The sequence below is a fragment of the Bubalus kerabau genome, chromosome 15, assembly GCF_029407905.1.
Source record: "Bubalus kerabau isolate K-KA32 ecotype Philippines breed swamp buffalo chromosome 15, PCC_UOA_SB_1v2, whole genome shotgun sequence".
NCBI classification, from domain to species: Eukaryota; Metazoa; Chordata; class Mammalia; order Artiodactyla; family Bovidae; genus Bubalus; species Bubalus kerabau.
Genome location: NC_073638.1, coordinates 62323337 through 62343409, shown reverse-complemented (window position 1 = coordinate 62343409; position 20073 = coordinate 62323337). Strand labels below are relative to the sequence as shown.

The following is a 20073-nucleotide window of genomic DNA, read 5'->3' as shown; positions in this document are numbered from 1 at the left end:
AATGATTTTTTTTCTTTGCTGATGAATTTCTCAAATTATCTTGGATAAACATATATTCCTATTACAAAATAAACTCAGAATTCTACTTTTTACATCAGCTTGACAATGCAAAGCAAATGGCTTCACTGCTCTCCTGATGATAATGCTTCCCCATTACAAGTGAATTTGGTTCACGGCAGGTCTCTCGCCAACAGAACTTGCAATCTGCAGCACATCAGAGCACAGGACATTTTTCTGCCACTAATGGGATTTTCTTTATCTCAGCCATTCTCCAAAACAGAGTAAATTGCAGAAACTTTGCCACCAGCAGTTTGAATACAGAGATGGGCAAATTATAAGCTATGCTGCTCCTCATCTAGTCTTGGGGGTGCGAGGCCCCAACCTGCGCTCAGGCGTGGAGGTGGTTTTGGTGGAGAAAAAAGCAGATGATAGTCATCAACGCTGGATGCACAAGGAGGGCAGCAGGTAAACCCATCATATTTGGGCGTTAATATATCAAGAGGTGAATGGGAGCCAAAGAGATCCAGCATGGTCCCCACAGAGCAGGCAGGGGTATATTTGAGGACTTTGGATTTTCTTTTTAATGTAGCCAATGATTTTTTTCTTAACCTACTCAAGGAAGAAAAAGTGAAATCAAATGTAAGTGCTCAGTAGTCTACACACAACCCATCCACTCTGGATTCAGATAAGGAATGTGAAGCCTGAACTATTGGGTTCATAGTTTTAATGAGCCAAGGTCAAGGGAAAACTAGGTGCTCATCTAATTGATTTTATGATTTGAAAACATCATAAAATCAAGTAGGAATTCTAAAATGTCCTATTTTAAAAATTGTGAGGTACTTTTCGTTAACAGAGTCTCCTGTACCTCCTCACATGCATGCCCTCCCTCCCTTCCACCACTTCCAGTAGATAACTGACTGATGTGGCTTCTACTCACACAGTGAAATCAAATTGAATTCTTGCCCTAATCAAATATATCAACCGAGTGCCGTGACTGGCCCTTGTATGGATCTAGCTTGAAGCTTACCACTGTCGGAAAGGTTATTTCCTAGACAATCAGAAGAAATTTAAAACAGTCTAGGTAGCACGTGATATTAAAAAGGCTTTAATTTTGTAGGGTGTCATAATAGTTTAGTGGTTATGTTTTTTTTTTTTAAGTCCTGGTCACTTGGATGTACATTGTAGTATTTACAGATAAAACTGAAAGCTCAGATTTGTTTTAGAATATTCTAGCAAAGCAAACATTTTTAAAGTGGGGAGGGGGCAGTGGATGAAGCAGGAATAGCAAAATGTTGATAACTGTTGAATCTGTGGTGGTTTCTTGTACATTTCTCTCTGGTTTTGTGTATACTTGACCATTTCCTTAGCAAGAGAGAGAACAACTCCTTGGTTTTTAGATGATTTGCTTCCAAGTCTATCATTCATGTTGTATCGTGGGGGCTCCAGGGCCCTCTTCAGTCTCTTGAAATACTACATACAGAAAATGTATTTGTATATCTGTGCAATACTTTTTCTTTTTCCTGGGAAACAGCTGTGATTTTTGTTGGATTCTGAAGGGTGTCTGATGCAGAAGGCTTAGGGGACTGCTGCTGCTAGAGAGACTGTATACGCTTCAGCAGGCGGCAGCAGAGGGGCCAGCATGGACAGGAAAGGAACTAGCCTTCCTCTGCTCCCTGGTCTGAGATTCAGAGCCGCCAGCAGGGAACACATGTGGCCTTGTTTTAGAGACGGCTGAAAAGCCAACATGTAGACAGACCTGGGGAGTGTGTTCTTTCGCCCCATTCATCCTAGCTAAGCTGTCTTTGCGACGGGGGAGCTAAGAAGCAGGCTTTTGTCCCTGTGAATAGTTTTCTGTATGGGACCAGAATTCATTCATTTAGCTGCAAAGGATTATCAAGGGCAGTGTTTTAGGTGCTGGCGCTTTCAGCACAGAACTAAACAGATAAAAATTCTTGCTCATGAAGCCAGTGCTACCCATCTCTACTTTTTTGGAATTTAGAGCTGCATCTTACTGCCTTGGCTTTCTGTATTATGGTAGCCATCCTACTTGAGCCTAAGAATTGGAATCTGAGCATGGCGGAAGAACTGGAGCTGTCAGGCATGGGGGATGAGAGAAGTGACCCCAAGGAGACAGCCACACTTGGGGTTTCATTCAGAAACACCTGGTCATCAAAAGAGAGGACAAGTCCTGAGTCCTGCTTAGTCTCGTTCAGTGTCTGCACTGGTTTTGGTTTCCATTCTGAGTGCTGTCGGGAAATCGGGAAGAGGGGAAGGACAGCTGTTTAAGTAAAAACAAGGAAAAGCTTGCCTATAACTCTATGCCCTCCATCACTGCTTTGGAAAATCTAACCACATGTAATACAAAAGGGGATGGGGATGGTGTCTTTCAATTTCCTTCCACTTTCCGGAACACTCTGCAACATTGTCATAGTGAGGCCTCCCCATGTCAAACTGTAGAAGAGAGGAACAATTGGAGGGAGATGGTAGTATTGATTGATCCCTGGTTGGAAACTGCGGAGTCCAGAGAGAAGTGGAGCCACAGTGGGGAGCAGCATTGGGACCGGGTTTGCTCATGAACACGTGGGTCACCATCTAAGCATGTGGGCAGGAGAGGTTTTGCAGAGGTCTTGCTGATTAGGTATGGGCATGACTCAGATGAATAAATGTCCCATGGCGAAAATGTGTCTGTATAGTGACAGTAATTCTGAGCTTTCTTCTACATTTTGCCTTGTCATTTTGCTTTTGCTTTTTTCCCTGTCATTAGTTATTGAAACCCATTTGTTCTGATAGGCTGGCGAGGCCTGGAGAACCCTGGGTTACACTATGTAGCAATACCTATAGAAGATCCCATTTATGTGAACCATAGTCTTGATCACCCATATTTTTCCCAGGCAGTAAATTAGCACTTTTCGAGGCAACAGCCCAATCAGAATTTGTACCAATAGAGCACTGGCCTGGTAGTTTGCCAGCATGATGGGAGGCACCAAGTGCTATCTCTGTGCCTAGAATTTTCTACCTTTCATTCGGTCCTCTGGGTCTTGAATTACTTTTTCATTGTGGCCTATTTAAAATAGAAAACAACTAGGAAATCTGATGTCTTAAGCAATTATCAGCAAAACCTCTTAAGGGAAATTATGCCTGTGAGAACAAGGCCTAGCTGGAAGAGCACATGGTCCAGGAGAGTCAGCAAGAGATGAGCAAAGGGGCACCAACAGGAGGGAGGAAATTGCCAGAGACACATTTACTTGGTTTCCAGCCACACAGAAAAAAATGCCAGGTCAACTTTAGAGATAATCTGGTATCTCTCTTCCATTTGCAGCCCTGGCACAATCTGAATGAATCATTTGGTCTCTAAAGGGAAACATGAAAGAACACTCAGGGATGAAAATCCTCCTCACTTGTTCTAAAGCTAGGGAAACTGAAGCTCAAGGGGCTGAGTTGGTTTGTACACACTTGTGCTGTGGATTAGTAGAAGAGGCTGTACCTTATGCTGGATGTTGCTGGGACACAAATGTCTCACACTGCTGTTTGGCACATAGTGGGTTTGATGTAGACATCCATAAGCTCAGAGTTCCCGCAGAATGTAGGCACCCCTGCTATGGGCAAGTGACAGTCCATTGTCCAAAAAAGGAAGAAAAATCAACACTGACATGCTGAGCATGGAACTGAAGCACACGAGAAGTGGCTACTTCTGTTCTAGGCAGCAGAAACAGAGACAGCTAGGTAACTCATCTAGGCACCACCTCAGTAAGTGGTTGCAGGAAATACAGAATCATTCATTCATTTGACTACTACTGAGTGCCAGTGAAAATGCAAGATGCGGGCTATGCCACATGCTGAGGCTACGGAGATGAACAATATTGAACAGCAGCACTCGCACCGTGCACGGACTTGATAAATGCTAAAAAGGTATTTGATAAAATCGAATACCCACTTTGGATGTAAAATGACACTTCATTAACTAACAATAGAAGGAAGAAACACATTGTATGATTAATAGTGACAGTCTTGTAAGAATGTAAACAATGTTTCAAATTCTGTTGTTTTTTTTTTTAAGTTTGAGGTATTTCCTATCTCATCTGTTTTATTGATTAAAAAATGTTTTCATTGGAATATAATTGCTTTGCAAGGTTGTGCTGGTTTTTTGCTGTACAACAATGTGAGTCGGTCATATGCTTTACAATGAGAATGTTTTATGTTCAGAGACTTAGATATCTAGCACCTTTTAAGTCTTGAAGGTAAAAATACTGTATTTTTACAACAGATCTCCTTCACCCCCACTTTCTCCCCCTTTCTTCTACTTCCACATCATTAAATTTTATATTCAGGACTAGCTATACTTTCCACAGCAGGAATGCCACTGCTTATGTTGACAGACATAAAGAGCAGACTTTTGCTATGCAGACAATATCCTTGAATGTTTGGTTTATTTTTGCTTTTAAGTGACATAAGGGAAAGAACTGGGGAGGGGGGTAGCTCTATAATTTTTTGTTTTTTTTTTTCAGTCAAGGAGGCTTTATTTTTAACGCCAATATAACTTAAAAATATTCAACATAAATCTTGAACTTTTAGGAAATACTCATGTAGAAAAGAAGAATTTGAGGGAAGGCTATAAAAAATCACAGCCGTCAATAATAGTAGATCATATTAAGTTCCATGAGGCAGACAATATTCAATGCATTTTCTATGCATTAACCTATTATATCCCCGAGATGAGAGCCCTGTGAGGTATGCTCCATTATCTGATTTTACAGATGAGGAAACTTGAGACACAGTGTTGTTGAGCAAATCTTGAGGTATATTCAAGATTTAAATTCAGGCATTGTGACTCCAGAATCCATGTTCTTAATCTCTCTGCCACATTACCTTTTCAACAGCAAAACAGGTGAGGAGAGTGTCTGGGTACAGTCTAGAGAGAGAAAATTTAGATAGGATTCTTTAAGATAAAGAATTATTATACTGTGATAAATGACTATCAGATTTTTTTTAATCCCTCTATATGGGACTCTGGGGGTGAGGGAGTTGAGGACAAACTTGGAATTGGGTCCCTCCCAAGCCTGGAGTTCAGAACTCACTTGGAAAAGCATGGGTGTTGTGCCCTGGATGGCAGAGAAATGGGCCAGTTTGTCTGGTCAGATCGTGTCTGTGGTCGCTGGGTAAGCAGGAAGCAACCCTCTGAAACATACGTGGGGGTGCAGCTGTTGCTGGACACATGGCAATGCAGAGGATATGGGGTTGCTGGTGCTGCAGAAGGCCTGGAGCTCGTGGTGTCCATGTCGAGAGGGCCACAAGCGGATGATCACCAGGCCAGGGCTGTGAGGGTTAAAGGGACCATGTCATCCGGGCACCTGGTTTGGCAGAGCATCCCTGGATATCCCCACTCCCAAACACTGACCCCAGGCAGCAGCCAGAAAGAACAAGAGAGCCCCTTTCTCCTTCCATATTCTTCCAGCACTCTCCACCAAGAAAACTTAATTTCATGCTCATGGTGGGGAGAAATGCCTAGAAGATTTCACATCCATTATCACAGAGAATCTATGGAGCTAAGAAGCAATGCACAGATAAGTAGCACAGGGGGCGCTCTAAATTGGTAATGCTACTTCGTAATGTGCCTAATCCTGTTTTCCCAAGGACTTTTCACCTGGTGAGTAACCCAGATCTTGTTCTGGCGGTATCTATGACCAAGGCTAGAGATGAAGTCTGTGGCTACCCGGTTATTGCTCAGGTAAGATATGCAGAGGCTCAGAAAGTAATTACAACCCTTTATTTAGTTAAATTTAAGGAAAGCTCCGTGCTTCCTTGTTGGGAGAAAGATAGGTCATAGAAACCTATCGTGAATGCCATTGTTAAAATATTTACAATAATCTGCCTAGATTTCAAATTGAACATGTTCATGTAGCCCTTAATTTAGTTTAATCCAACAGATGGTGACTGTGGGCTTGCTGCATGTCAGGAGCTATGCGAGTTACTCAAATCAAATCCAATGGCAAGCATGAGAAATTATCCCCAAAGCATTCATAGTGTCTCAGAAGTGGGTGTAGTCAGGCAAATGGCTGTTGTGTGTGTGTGTTCAGTCGTGTCCAACTTTTTGTGACTCCATAGATTGTAGCCCACCAGGCTCCTCTGTCCATGGAATTTTCCTGGAAAGAATACTGGAGTGGGTTGCCATCTCCTACTCCACGGGATCTTCCCCACCTAGGGATCGAACCTGAGTTTCTTGTGACCCTGCACTGGCAAGTGGATTCTTTACCACTGTGCTACCTGGGAAGCCTATTTGATGCACATGTTTTAAGTTCAGTGATTTGGAAACATAAGCCAGTTCCCTCTCACCCAGCAACTGGCAGTAAAGACCATGGTCAGAGAAGTCTTCCTGGAGGATGTGAGCTCATCAACGTTCATTCTACTAAGAGACCCATTTGAAATACACTGTCAACATTTTGCAAATATTTAGAGCAGCCAAGCAATTTTTGGAGTCCAGAGAAGGCTGGCTTTCTTTGAATTCTGGGTAAAGACCTATGGAGTTGATTTTTTCCCATGTTTGTCTGTCATCCTTACTTACCAAAGACACTCCTAGATGGGTATGTAATTTTTCCTTGGTAGGCGGGCTTCCCAGGTGGTGTGAATGATAAAGAATGTGCCTGCCAGTGTAGAAGACACAGGAGAGGCAGGTTCAATCCTTGGGTCAGGAAGATCTCCTGGAGGAGGAAATGGCAACCCACTCCAGTATTCTTGCCTGGATTGTTCCATGGGCAGAGGAGCCTGGTGGGCTACAGTCCATGGGGTTGCAAAGAATCACAGATGACTGATGCACAGGAGGAGAGAAAGTTTAGGAGTGTCCCTTCTCTGCATTTACTTTCTGTGTCCTCCACAGTATTTGCCATGTTTTTGTTGAACAGAATATATTGTCTCCAAATAGGATTTGTTTTATGCCATTTTCTAATAGCAATGAGGCAACTTGTTTTGCAGGTCCTGAATCCAAAATTGAGATACAGCAATCTGAACAAATGTGTGTGTGTTAGTCATTCAGTCATGTCTGACTCTTTGTGACCCCACAAACGACAGCCTGCCAGGCTTCTCTGTGCATGAAACCCTCCAGGCAAGAATACTGAAGTGGATTGCCATTCCCTTCTCCAGAGGATCTTCGCAACCCAGGGATTGAACCCTGGTCTGTATCGCAGGCAGATTTGGTCTCTGGATTGGGAAGATCCTCTGGAGAAGGGGATCGTCTACCCACTCCAGTATTCTGGCCTGGAGAATTCCATGGACTGTATAGTTCATGGGGTTGCAAAGAGTCGGACACGACTGAGCGACTTTCACTTTCACATTGTTAATAATGACTTCCCTGTAGCTCAAGTGGTAAAAAATCTGAACAAATACAAAAGGTTAATTAAATCCTCTATCGATGACAGGGCTTCAGGAATCTGCCTGAAAATGGTAAAGAATCTGCCTGCGAATGCAGGAGATGCAAGAGACATGGGTTCGATCCCTGGGTCAGGAAGATCCCCTAGAGGAGGAAATGGCAACCCACTCCAGTATTCTTGCCTGGAAAATAACATGGGCAGAGGAGCCTGGTGGGTTACAGTCTATGGGGGTCTAAAATTTTATTCTGTGAGATACTGTATATATAACATCCCATTTTGCCCTGATAGGTGCCTCTTTGGCATGAACGACAGTGAGGTAAAACCTCATGCAGATGCAATTTAGTACCTTAATCAGTTTCATAAAATTATAGATATGGAAGTTTTCCCCTAAGGTTCCCATTTTTATAAGAAATGAGTTTGATCTCAAGGTAATTTGTATTACCTTTCAAGAGTTTTTTCTTTACTTGCTGTTTCATTTTTATTTCTTGAAGCAGTTTGTAAGAATATATCAATGTTCATGTAAAATAATAAAAATGAGGCCTGTTATGTTAATGTTAGTAAACCCTCTCCCTGTTCCTTGAAATATAGTCTTTGTTTTGCATACCTCTGAGGGATGCTCTGTTGTCTGACCTATTAAATCAATTCTTAAGACTCATTTATTTTCCTCTTCACTATCAATCTCTCTTTGGTAAAGTAAGTATTATTCATTATAAAGTTCCTTGAAGTGTCATGATATGTTTGGTTAGAACTAATCTACTGGTTTAAATTCCCTAAAATTGAAACTACTCATTTTTTAACTTATGCTCAAACCAAGTTTTATAATTAGGATAAATACGCTGTTTCTAATACATAAAATAGAGTGTGTGTGCATGCTCAGTCGCATCAGTCATGTCCTACTCATTGCGACCCTGTGGACTGTAGCCCACCAGGCTTCTCTGTCAGTGGGATTCTCCAGGCAAGAATACTGTAGTGGGCTTCTAGTCCCTTCTCCAGGGGATCTTCCTGACTCAAGGACTGAACCCTTGTCTCATGCCTCTCCCACATTTTAGGTGGGTTCTTTACCCGCTGAGCCACCTGAAAATATGGTGTACTCATATTTTTTAAAAAACCTTCTTGGTAGCCAGTGAATGTAAATTAAAATATAAACGAGGTACTATTTTTCATTTATTAAATTTTCAATGCTTTGGCAAGAGTGTCAAGAGACCATTTTCATATAATACTGATTGAAGTGTAAACTAGAATAATCTTTCTAGAAAAACTTTTGATACGATAAAGCTTTTATATTATGCATCATGAATTTTGAATGATCCTGTTCCTTTATTAGCAATTCTACTTCAAGAGTTTGTTCTCAAAATGTTATGGATTTACACAAAGATTTATTTTACGAATGTCGGTTGCTCTTTTGCTTATAGTAAAGAAAATTTGAGAAACAATCTACATGTTTAACTGCTGAATACTGGTAAAGTAAAATACCCTAAGATCAAATAGTATATAAACTTTAAAAAAACCCCAAAAACTACTGCAGTTATCAAATTTTGTGTATTTTCTGATTCCATTTTTTTTTAATAAATCAGAGTGCAAGTATATATGAAATATAATCATCCAATATCAAGAGTAGTTATCACTACATAGTAGAGTTTTGAGTAATTATCTGTATTTTCTGAATTTATACAATGAAGACTAGGATTGCTGTACACAAATCATCAATTCTTCTATTTGACTCCATATTTTTCTCTCTCCCTTTTTTTCAGAAATACAAACCACATAACAATGGGGCTTCTAATCAAAAGTGGAATTACATGAAAAGTACGAAAGCTTTTATGGCCTTTCATAGCACTTCACTGGATAAAGAGATCACAGCTGCAAACTATGCTGGTGTTTGTACATCTTCTGTGATTAGAGAAGAAAACATTGATCAACCAGTAAGTGGTTCATCCTCCTACAAAAAAGAGGAGGGAGGGATGGATTAGTTTAATAAAGCAAGAAACTTCTTTCCCCAGAAAACCTTGAGTTCACACAAATTAAACACTGACTTGTGAATGAAGTCAGACTCTGATTCTGGTCAAGAAAGAAGGAAGGAATGTTGATGTTACCCTCGACTTACACTGTTTCACTGACTCCCTTCACCATCATTGTCTTCGGTTCATCATCACTAGAACGTGCGTGAAGGAGGATACCCACTCCCCCTTCACTCCACGGGGGTGCTTGCCACACTCAGTACCACTCCACTCCAGAGAGCATGTTAAAATGCCAAGAGTGGGGAAAGGGGAGAGTTAGGGAGTTTGGGGTGACAGGTCCACAGTGCTGTATTTAAGATGGATAACCAGCAAGGGCCTACTGTGTAGCACAGGGAGCTCTGCTCATGTTATGTGGCAGCCTGGAGAGTTTGGGAGAGAAAGGATACATGCGTGTGTATGGCTGAGTCTCTTTGCTGTTGGCTAAGAGATTAACATTGCTAATTGGCTATACTCCAATACAAAATAAAAAGTTTTAAAAATGCCAATGATTGTAAGTGACTTTTTTATATTACATTATACCAAGCGTAGGGCTAAGCATGGTGTACTCTAAGTTTAAATAATTTCTAAAGTTTGGTACTTTAATTTTTATTATTAAGGAATTGCTTGTACCATGTTTTATAGATGTCTGAGATATTTGTGGGTCAAAGCACCTTGCTTTGCTTGATAACCATTGGCCTACAGAATATTGAAATCTCATATATTATAAGACCTTGCAAGACCCTCTTTCCTCTGCTCCTCAAAAGTCTCTAAACTTGTCTACTGCTTCTTCACTCATCGTTCTTTGGCTCTCCTGAATAAGAGATGTTAAATGTATCATACCATTTTGCATGTCTCTGGTTTCCACTAAGCTAACCCCCTCTGACCTTTTCTCCTTTGTCTGTGATCTCATAGCTGTTAGCTAATATGCATCCAAAGAGTGCTGAAGTCATGTTAAAAAAAAAAATTGAGTCAACTTGAAAAGGCTCCAAAGATAAGACAGTGTAAGCATCAATATGACTACTGAATGCATCGGATTGACATACATTAGATATGTTCATACTAATATTAAGCAACAGCAACAGCAACAGCTCAATTGGTCACAATTAGATGATGCCAAGAAACGAATCCATTACTTTGAAATGAAGAATCAAGCTGTTTTTTTTTCTTTCTTTATGAACTGTACCTCAGGATAACAATATACTTGACAAGGAGAATCTTCACTTCATAGGAATATCCCAGATAATAAATGAATAAAGTATGAAGAAATCAGAATATCATATTGTGAACTTTAATACATGAATGGATCTAGGCAGTGACCATCATTATCTACTAACACTACAAAAAGAGTCGTAACAGTGGCCCCTTGATAGAAATGCTTTGTATCACTTATGAACTGTTCTTGCCCCCCCAAATCTAATTGGAGAAAATATGCAATGAATAATTACAATAAAATAAAAAAGAGAAATGAGGGTCATAAAGGTTCAAAGAGACTTAGGTATTTAACTAATCATAATGTATTGACCTTATTTTGATTGTTTCAAATAAATTGTAAGAAAGTGAGAAAATCGTAGAAATTTGAATACTACCTGAATATCAGATTGTATTATGGTTTTATTATTAATTTTAGGTATATTATAGTTATGATAGAGTTCTTATTTGTTAGATAAGGATAAAACCTTCCAATTTTCAACATTTCTTCTAAAAGATTATAACACTTTCCTATTAGTTAAGTAATAGCCTATCTGATAGAATTAACATGGTTAATTTGAAAAGTACAGTAATATATCAATTCTGGAATTCTCAAAAAATAAAAAAATGTTTATCTCTCTTAGGTCTGGGAAACCTACCCTCTGCCCAAAGGCTCCAAATCAGTAGTTAGTTCTTAACCTTTTCAGAGATACAGACCTCATTGAAAGTCTTGTGAAATTATGAATGTTCTTTTCCCCAAAATGCACATGTGTAAACAAATGCTTTTTGTATGAGAATTCAGGGAGTTCATAGACTCCCCCTTGAATTCCAGTTTAGATTTAGAGTAAGAGCTTCCTCTCTAGACCATGTTTGCTTGGCCAGTTTAGAAAAAGAAAATTAAAGTGAAGTAACTATTATATGCTAGAAAACTACTGTATATTGTATACTGATGCAACTTTATTTTTACATAGATGATATCATTTAAATAATAAATAACATAAATAATAAATATAAATAATATCAATCAGTATTAGTTCAGTTGCTCAGTCGTGTCCGACTCTTTGTGACCCCATGAACTGCAGCACGCCAGGCCTCCCTGTCCATAACCAACTGCCAGAGTCTACCCAAACTCATGTCCATTGAGTAGGTGATGCCATCCATCCATCTCATCCTCTGTCGTCCCCTTCTCCTCCTGCCCTCAATCCTTCCCAGCATCAGGGTCTTTTCAAATGAGTCAGCTCTTTGCATCAGGTGGCCAAAGTATTGGAGTTTCAGCTTCAACATCAGTCCTTCCAATGAACACCCAGGACTGATCTCTTTTAGGATGGACTGGTTGGATCTCCTTGCAGTCCAAGGGACTCTCAAGAGTCTTCTCCAACACCACAGTTCAAAAGCATCAATTCTTCAGTGCTCAGCTTTCTTCACAGTCCAACTCGCACATCCATACATGACCACAGGAAAAACTATAGCCTTGACTAGACAGACCTTTCTTGACAAAGTAATGTCTCTGCTTTTTAACATGCTGTCTTGGTTGGTCATAACTTTCCTTCCAAGGAGTAAGCATCTTTTAATTTCATGGCTGCAGTCACCATCTGCAGTGATCTTGGAGCGCCCCCACCCCAAAAAAAAGTCAGCCACTGTTTCCACTGTTTCCCCATCTATTTCCCATGAAGTGATGGGACTGGATGCCATGATCTTTGTTTTCTGAATGTTGAGCTTTAAGCCAACTTTTTCACTCTCCTCTTTCACTTTCATCAAGAGGCTTTTTAGTTCCTCTTCACTTTCTGCCATAAGGGTGATGTCATCTGCATATCTGAGGTTATTGATATTTCTCCCAGCAATCTTTATTCCAGCTTATGCTTCTTCCAGCCCAGCGTTTCTCATGATGTACTCTGCATAGAAGTTAAATAAGCAGGGTGACAATATACATCCTTGATATATTCCTTTTCCTATTTGGAACCAGTCTGTTGTTCCATGTCCAGTTCTAACTGTTGCTTCCTGACCTGCACATAGGTTTCTCAAGAGGCAGATCAGGTGGTCTGGTATTCCCATCTCTTTCAGAATTTTCCACAGTTTATTGTGATCCACACAGTCAAAGGCTTTGGCATAGTCAATAAAGCAGAAGTAGATGTTTTTCTGGAACTCTCTTGCTTTTTCAATGATCCAGCAGATGTTGGCAATAATATCAATAAATTAGTTACATTAAGATTGATAAAGAAACTGAATCATTTATTCACAGTAGCTATTATATATATAGTCAGGGTCATTATTGACCAAACAAGCCCCATGTCATAGACCATGTTTGTCTAAGGTCAAAGGAACAGGTCGAATTAGTCATTTTGATAAATCAAGGAGATTTTATAGAGGAAAAATGTCAGGCACACCAGTTGCTTGGTATTCTGTGTATAGAGCCAGCTGTTGACTTGCTCAACTTTTAAACTCCGTTTGCATCCTGTAGACACAGCCTAAGCTTGGGAGCTACCCCCACGTATTTCATTTTTCCTTTCCAGCAGCAGTTTAAAGTCTGTATTAAGCTTGAATGAATTAACCAAAAATTCAGTTTACATTGTGTATGTGCACCATTGTCAAAGTAAAATAATTTGGGGAACATAAAAATAGCACCCCCACAGTCATGGGAATTGATGTCTTAATGATTGAAAATACATTTTCTGGATGCTTTCAATGGGCTTCTTTAGTGTAATAAGGAATACCATTGGCACACAATTTATCATGAAGTTCATGTTTTTCTGTACAAATTATTCTGTATGAGTATTCATTGAATTCCATCTGAGAGGAAATATGTTAATTTTCTGCCCCCAAGTAATTTTAGGAAAATGTAAATCAGATGTGCATATAGAGAAATTCATGGTGGAACTTAAGAACTGTATCTTCAAAAGTATCACCTAAATGTTGGCTTTGAATTAAAGTAATGTTCAGTATTTAAATAGAGTAGACAAATATGACAATGGCAAAAAAGCCAAAAACTTGTAATCAGAAGTCACAGTTTTATGTTTCAGCTCTGCCACATACTACTTGGGTATCCTTGAATTAAAAACTTCCCTCTCTGAGCTTTTGTTTTCTCATCTGTAAGTTGAGAATGATGCTATTAACTCTGGCTATACTTAACTTTTAGCCTTGGGACGTGCTTAGTTGCTTAGTCATGTCCCACTCTTTGCAACCCCATGGATTGTAGCCCAGTTCCTCTGTCCATGGGGATTCTCCAGGCAAGAACACTGGAGTGGGTTGCCATGCCCTCCTCCAGGGGATCTTCCCATCCCAGGGATTGAATACAGGTCTCCTGCACTGCAGGCGGATTCCTTACAATTTGAGCCACCAGGGAAGTCCTAGCCTTGTGAGAAACAAAGCAAATTGGAGAATGCACTTTAAAATATTCATACATATTTCAAAGTAGAGAGACTAATTCAATGACTTCTCATGTACCTATCATCCAAATTCAACTATTATCAATGTTTTGTGATGTTTACAAATCCTAGACATGATATCATTTCTCCTAATACTTGATCCTGCACCTATAAAGATTTGAACATTTTCTTACGATTATAATCATTATGCCATTGTCACATCTAACAAAATTAACGGTAATTTTTTTGGCCTCCAGGGCTTCCTTGGTGGCTCAGATGGTAAAGAATCCACCTTCAGTGTGGGAGAGTTGGGTTAGATCCCTGGGTTGGGACGATCCACTGGAGAGGGAAAAGGCTACCCACTCCAGTATTCTGGCCTGGAGAATTCCATGGACAGAGGAGCCTGGCAGGTTACAGTCCATGGGGTTGCAAAGAGTTGGACATGACTGAGCGACTTTTACTTTCGCTTTTAATGACCTCCTAATGGCCTGTTAATAATGAAATTTCCCAGTTTCTCCTAAACATTCTTCTTATGGTTAGTTGGAGTCAGGATTCAAACAAAATCCCTATGTGTTACTAGTTGCAGAATCCATCCTATAGAAGACTTCCTCTTGTTTGGATTTGTCTATTCATTTCCTGTGGCATCCTTTAACCTGTTTCTCTGGCTCCCATAACTCCTATAAAAGAGATTTAACACTGCAGTTTAATTATATTTATATTCAGCTCTTTTTTGGCCATGAATCTTCATAGGTTTTACTGTGTGTTTCATATTTATCACTTATACAGGCACATGGTGTGGATTTTCCATTTTTAATGGTAATGGTTATCCATGGGTTCAGGTGATTACAACCTAATCTCACATCAAAGAACAATTCCCAATGACTTTTCATTTAGTGTTGCCTTTCTGTGATCATTGCCTAAATCAATAGTTTCATTAGAAATTTCAAAAGGGTCAATTTTGTTTAATTCTATCACTTTTCCCAACATATATTAGCTGAATTTTTCATGTAAGGAAGAACTTTGCCTCTTCAGCTAGGTATTTGACTGCCTAGAATTATGGTTTGTAAAGCATGGTAGGATAAATGTTTGTTCTATATAACTTACCTATTAGAATAGTATAGCAAATCACCTAAAATGTTAGTGGCTTAACTATTTTATACCCTGAGTCAACAATTTGGGCTGGGTTTAACTGGGCAGTTCTGCTGGTCTTTGTACACAGTCACTAATTTGACTGTAGTTACTTGGTTGTATACCAGTAGTTTGGCAGTTCTAGGGTGTCTAAATGGTCAAATTACATGACTGGTGTTTGACAGGCTGTCAGCTGGGGGGCCTTGGTTCTCCTCAATGCTTCTTTTGTTCCCCAATCAGGAATTAAACCTGGGCCCTCGGCAGTGAGAGTGCAGTGTCCTAACCACTGGACTGCCAGGGAATTCCCTCCTCAAGACTTCTCAAGTAGGCTAGCTCAGGTGAGCTCACGTTATGGTCTCAGGCTTCCAAGTGCAGCCGAAAGAAAACAAGCTCCAGGGTGCAGGCACTTCTTATGCATCCGCCTGCATCACATTTGCTGATGCAACATCAGCCAAAGCAAGTCATGCGACCTTGCCGAGATTCAAAGAAAAGAGGGAAGGAGAAAGAAACTGTTTCTTGATTGGAGGAGGAGCAAAATGACATTTGAAATTTGCTGATGCAACATCAGCCAAAGCAAGTCATGCGACCTTGCCGAGATTCAAAGAAAAGAGGGAAGGAGAAAGAAACTGTTTCTTGATTGGAGGAGGAGCAAAATGACATTTGAAAAGGACATACAAACGAGAATAGGATGGTTATATCATGGCCATCTTCGCAAATAATCTTCTGCACTTTCTAAAGGCCAATTTCAGAGTTGTGAATTGGTGCATTTTCTTCCAATGGACTCCAATAAGTAGTGGTTTTGTTTTTATTTGTTGCCTTTTATTTTTACTTATATTTTTTACATCATTATGAACTCATGGGATTTTACATATTCAAACATATTTGAAGTTTTTCAGTTGTCATTTTATTTTGCCCCCAAATTGCCCCACTTTGGGCCAGTGGCATGTCTATCATGGTGGCTCCTGTGTCTTTTTTGACATAATACCTTTACTTTGAGATGGCTTCTTTTTTTCTGGGTACTACAAGAAATCCTTGCTTGTCTAGTATACAGTAAGTCCCCTACATACGAGTGAGTTCTGTTTCAAGAGCGCGTTCATAAGCCCAATTTGTTCATAAGTCCAACAAAGTTAGCCTAGGTACCCAGCTAACACAATCAGCCATATATTATCATACTGTAACAGATTTATAATACTTTTTACACAAATAATACATGAAAAACAAACACAAGAAATAAAGGAAACATTTTTAATCTTACAGTTCAGTACCTTGAAAAGTACAGAAGTACAGTACAACAGCTGCCATAGAGGGACATGTTCATACCTGTGAAAGTTTGCAACTTGAAGGTTCATATGTAGAGGACTTGCTGTATATCCTGTCCCAAATGTGGAATGGGCCATTCCTCCAAGAAACTCTGATTCTGAATACAAGTTATACTCATCGATGTTGAACTGTCATCGCCTCCGGGCTTTTTCAATCAACAGTGTTTGGAAATAATGTGGTTTTTAAAAATATAATAACTAGGGAGTGAAATAATGTGCTCGTGTTGTGATTTCGAATTAGCATTTGGGGATTATAACAGTGCTTTATTTGTATGGCACAAGCATTCTACAAAATGCTATCATAATTTAGATCCATCCAAATCAAAACATCTTTATCCTTTTCCAGGGATACTATTACCTCTCACCCAGTGGAAAGAAGAAAACGATGCTCTGTTTGGCATGTGGACGATCTGTGAGAGCAGAGAAGGGACTGAAACAGTTGCTTCCAGGGCTCCCATTCCTCTGTGCCTCGGCCTCCAAGACCCAGAAGCCCTTCTCACGTGGGCCTTTCAAGGTCATGGATGTGGCCATGGTGTGTAATGATCTGAGCTCTGCTAATACGTGTGTGGCATGAGTCTGGAAACTTTGATGCATTCATTATTTGCCTTGCACCCAAGTTCATCTCCACTCATCCAATTCATCTTTTACTGATGCACCTTTACCATTCCACCTGCATTGATTTCCTTTTCCCCGTTGTAACTTAAAATACATTGTCTGTTAATAGTTCGATACACACTCTGAAGTTAATTGGGCACTTCTGAGGCTTTAATCATCCACTGACACCTTGCACTACTCTCTGTGTTGCTTTTAGATGAGAAAGTAACTGCAAATCCTTACTTAGTGGAGCAGCTTTTTGCCTCCATCCATGGGGTAAACTCCTTTTATGCTATTATAGAACATTTCAGGGCTCATTTGATGTGTTGTTGTTAATGGCTCTTCAGGTTGGATGCCTGAATTCATGCATTCGTGTCTGATACTAATCACATCATGGAGAAAAAAAGTCTCTGCTGCTTTTCTGTTTTCTTAATTTAAGGTGGCACCTTTCAATTGGGAGATTGGGATTGATCTATATGCGCTACTATATATAGAATAGATAAATAGTGAAAACCTACTGTATAGCACAGGGAACTCTACTCAGTGCTCTATGGTGACCAAAATAGGAAGGAATTACAAAACAGAGGGAATATATGTCTACGTATGGCTGATTCACTTTGTTGTACAGCAGAAAGTAACACCACACTGTAAACTAACAAGTAAAATTTTTTACAAAGAACTCAAAGGCAAAGCCTTAGAACATGATACTGAAAGTGACAATTTGACATTAATAAACATTTTTATTTTAAAGAGTTAAAAAAAAAAAAAAGCTTCCCTTGTCAAGACCTATCCCTCTGAAGTACTTATGAATGTGAGTTCTTTTCTAGTTCTTTTCTTTCTTCTTCATTCTGGAACCTTGTTTAAAATCTGTATTTTCACAGTATTTTCAAAACCTCACTAGTTTACAACAACATTATACAGTCCTTAATCAAAATGATTCCTGTCGTAGCTTTTTTATGTGTATTTCATTCTGGTCTCCATATCAGTTTTCCATGTATGCTTTCTTCTCTTTCAATGCCATCAATCTTGTTTTTTTTTTTTCTTTTTAGTTAATTAAAATAAAATGATATATCAAAAAATTTAAATGACACCTTTAAAAAAATCCTTTATTTCAAGTTTAGAAGCAAGAAGAACTAAAGAGAAACTTACACACCTATATAAAAAGGAGCAATTCTTTATGGGTAGGAACCTTCCTCCTGGTCTGCTCTTCAGGCTGGCCCAACTTGTTCCCAGATCGCTGTCCTCTCTGCCCTAAACCTGACACAGTTATAATAGACACCAACTGAAGCCTCAGTAACTCTGAAGGAGAAGGGGAAGTCAGTCCTCCGGGAAAGCCTGCAGGCATTTGGCTTTGCTGAGGTGATAATGCTGTGGTGTAAAGGAGGTGCAGGGAGGGGGGTGGTGAGCTGATTGAAAAGAATCCCCAGTGTTAACCATCTCAGACACAGCTCTTCCCTCAGGCCAGCTTCTTGACCAAGGATGAATTGGGAAGGTGAAGTGTGGTGTTCACCACCCTCATTGCCACGTGGTTAAGGCTACGCTCATTCCCCTCCCCATACGTCAATATCTGCCACCCTAGATGACATCATCCCAAAGTTAAAGATTCAGAGAATACCTTTAGTCCTACTGTCCATCGCTTCAACCCCAGGCTCTCTGGCATCCTTGGCTCATCTTGGCATCTCTGGCCCTGGCATCCTTCTTCTCCACCTCATGTCCAGGGGAAGGCAAAGTAGAAAACAGTAGGCCAGAAACCCAAGCCAGAGTCCCAAAGTCACCTAGAGACTCAGTGACAGGGCTGGGAGGAGAACCAAGGAGTTTGGACCTAATGTCCTGACTACAGCATCTAATACCTATAGCATATGAAGTGAGCATTTCAAAATTTAGATGCCACATACGTGTACAAACACATATTAAATTAAAAGGCTGAAGTATAACAAAATAAAACTAAAAAGGAAAAAAGTTTGAGTAAATCTATGTTGTTTTTCTTTAAAAAAAATCAGACTGATTTATCTTCTCATGAGGCTGAAAACACTTTGAGTTATTATGAAGAGCATCTATTATCTTTACGGATGAAGACCTGCACGCAAGTTGTATCTCATTGTGGCATGGCAGTTACAAACCAGAAGGCAGTGAAAATAATTGCATACAAAAATGGAGATGGATATCGAAATGGAAAGTTAATTGTGGCTGGAACATTCCCCATGGTAAGTGGCTATCACTTAAATGTTTCTTGCATCCTTAGAGGCAATGATAATTGTGATTCTTCTGACAAGAAAAAAAAAGCAGCGGGATTGAGTGACAAATATCCCAGACCAGTTTTACCCATTTAAGCTGATGAGATCAAGATCTCTGTTTTCTTAAAGCTGTTCTTTTTGATTGTATTTCTTTGGCTATAGACTTAGACAAATGCGAAAACAGAATACAGTTTTCAGATTGGCTCCAGAGCAAAGAAGGGTAAAAAAAAAAAAAGGCAAGGGGAAGGCAAAGCTACCAGAATTTCTTCACCCTTGTGACAGACAGAAAGCCTTTTCTTCCTTCCTTCCCTTTCCCACTTCAAGTTGTACGTCATCTGAATATTCTGAGATCCCACCTCATTTATCATCTGGAGAAGCTGAGCACTTGCTTGGTGACAGGGTTATTTTCAGATTGGAGAAGCAGGAGTTGTGCTAGGAGGGAATATGTGGCTTCTGTCTTAGAGGCTGTTCCCCACTGGGGAGGAAGGAGCATTCCTGGGGTCCGAACCCAGCTTTGTCCTTCAGTTGCTTGGTAATGGTCTTATGTCTGTAGGTTCTGGCCAATACCTTTATCAATGTATTTGATATGCAACGTTAAATATGATGGGGAGTTACCCTAGAGACTTCTTTGCAAATATTTACACACAGACACACACACACACAATTATTCACTCACCCCTTTGATTGAGTCTGAAGAGATTTTTTAAATTAAAATATCGGTGGTCAATGGCCTAGGCAAAGGACAAAAGTTACCAGCTCCAAATTCCACCCTGGGACCCTGGCTTTTGTGGTCTTGGGCAAAAATGTTAACCTTTCAGCCCAATTTCCCATCTGCCAAATGGAAGTAATAATGTGTCAGTTCTTGGTTTGAAAGTCAAGGACTCATTTAT

The 20073-nt window shown here is 39.9% G+C and overlaps 1 protein-coding gene across 1 annotated transcript in view; it reads left to right on the top strand.

Annotated features, from left to right (window-relative positions):
* DCDC1 (doublecortin domain containing 1) overlaps nucleotides 1-20073 on the top strand; it is a 477869-nt gene that overhangs the window by 427910 nt on the left and 29886 nt on the right. Inside the window, exons 26-30 of the mRNA XM_055549196.1 lie at nucleotides 265-465; nucleotides 5632-5725; nucleotides 9113-9283; nucleotides 16702-16887; nucleotides 18950-19153. Coding sequence (XP_055405171.1) covers nucleotides 265-465; nucleotides 5632-5725; nucleotides 9113-9283; nucleotides 16702-16887; nucleotides 18950-19153 — 856 coding nt within the window. The remainder of the gene's footprint in view (nucleotides 1-264; nucleotides 466-5631; nucleotides 5726-9112; nucleotides 9284-16701; nucleotides 16888-18949; nucleotides 19154-20073) is intronic.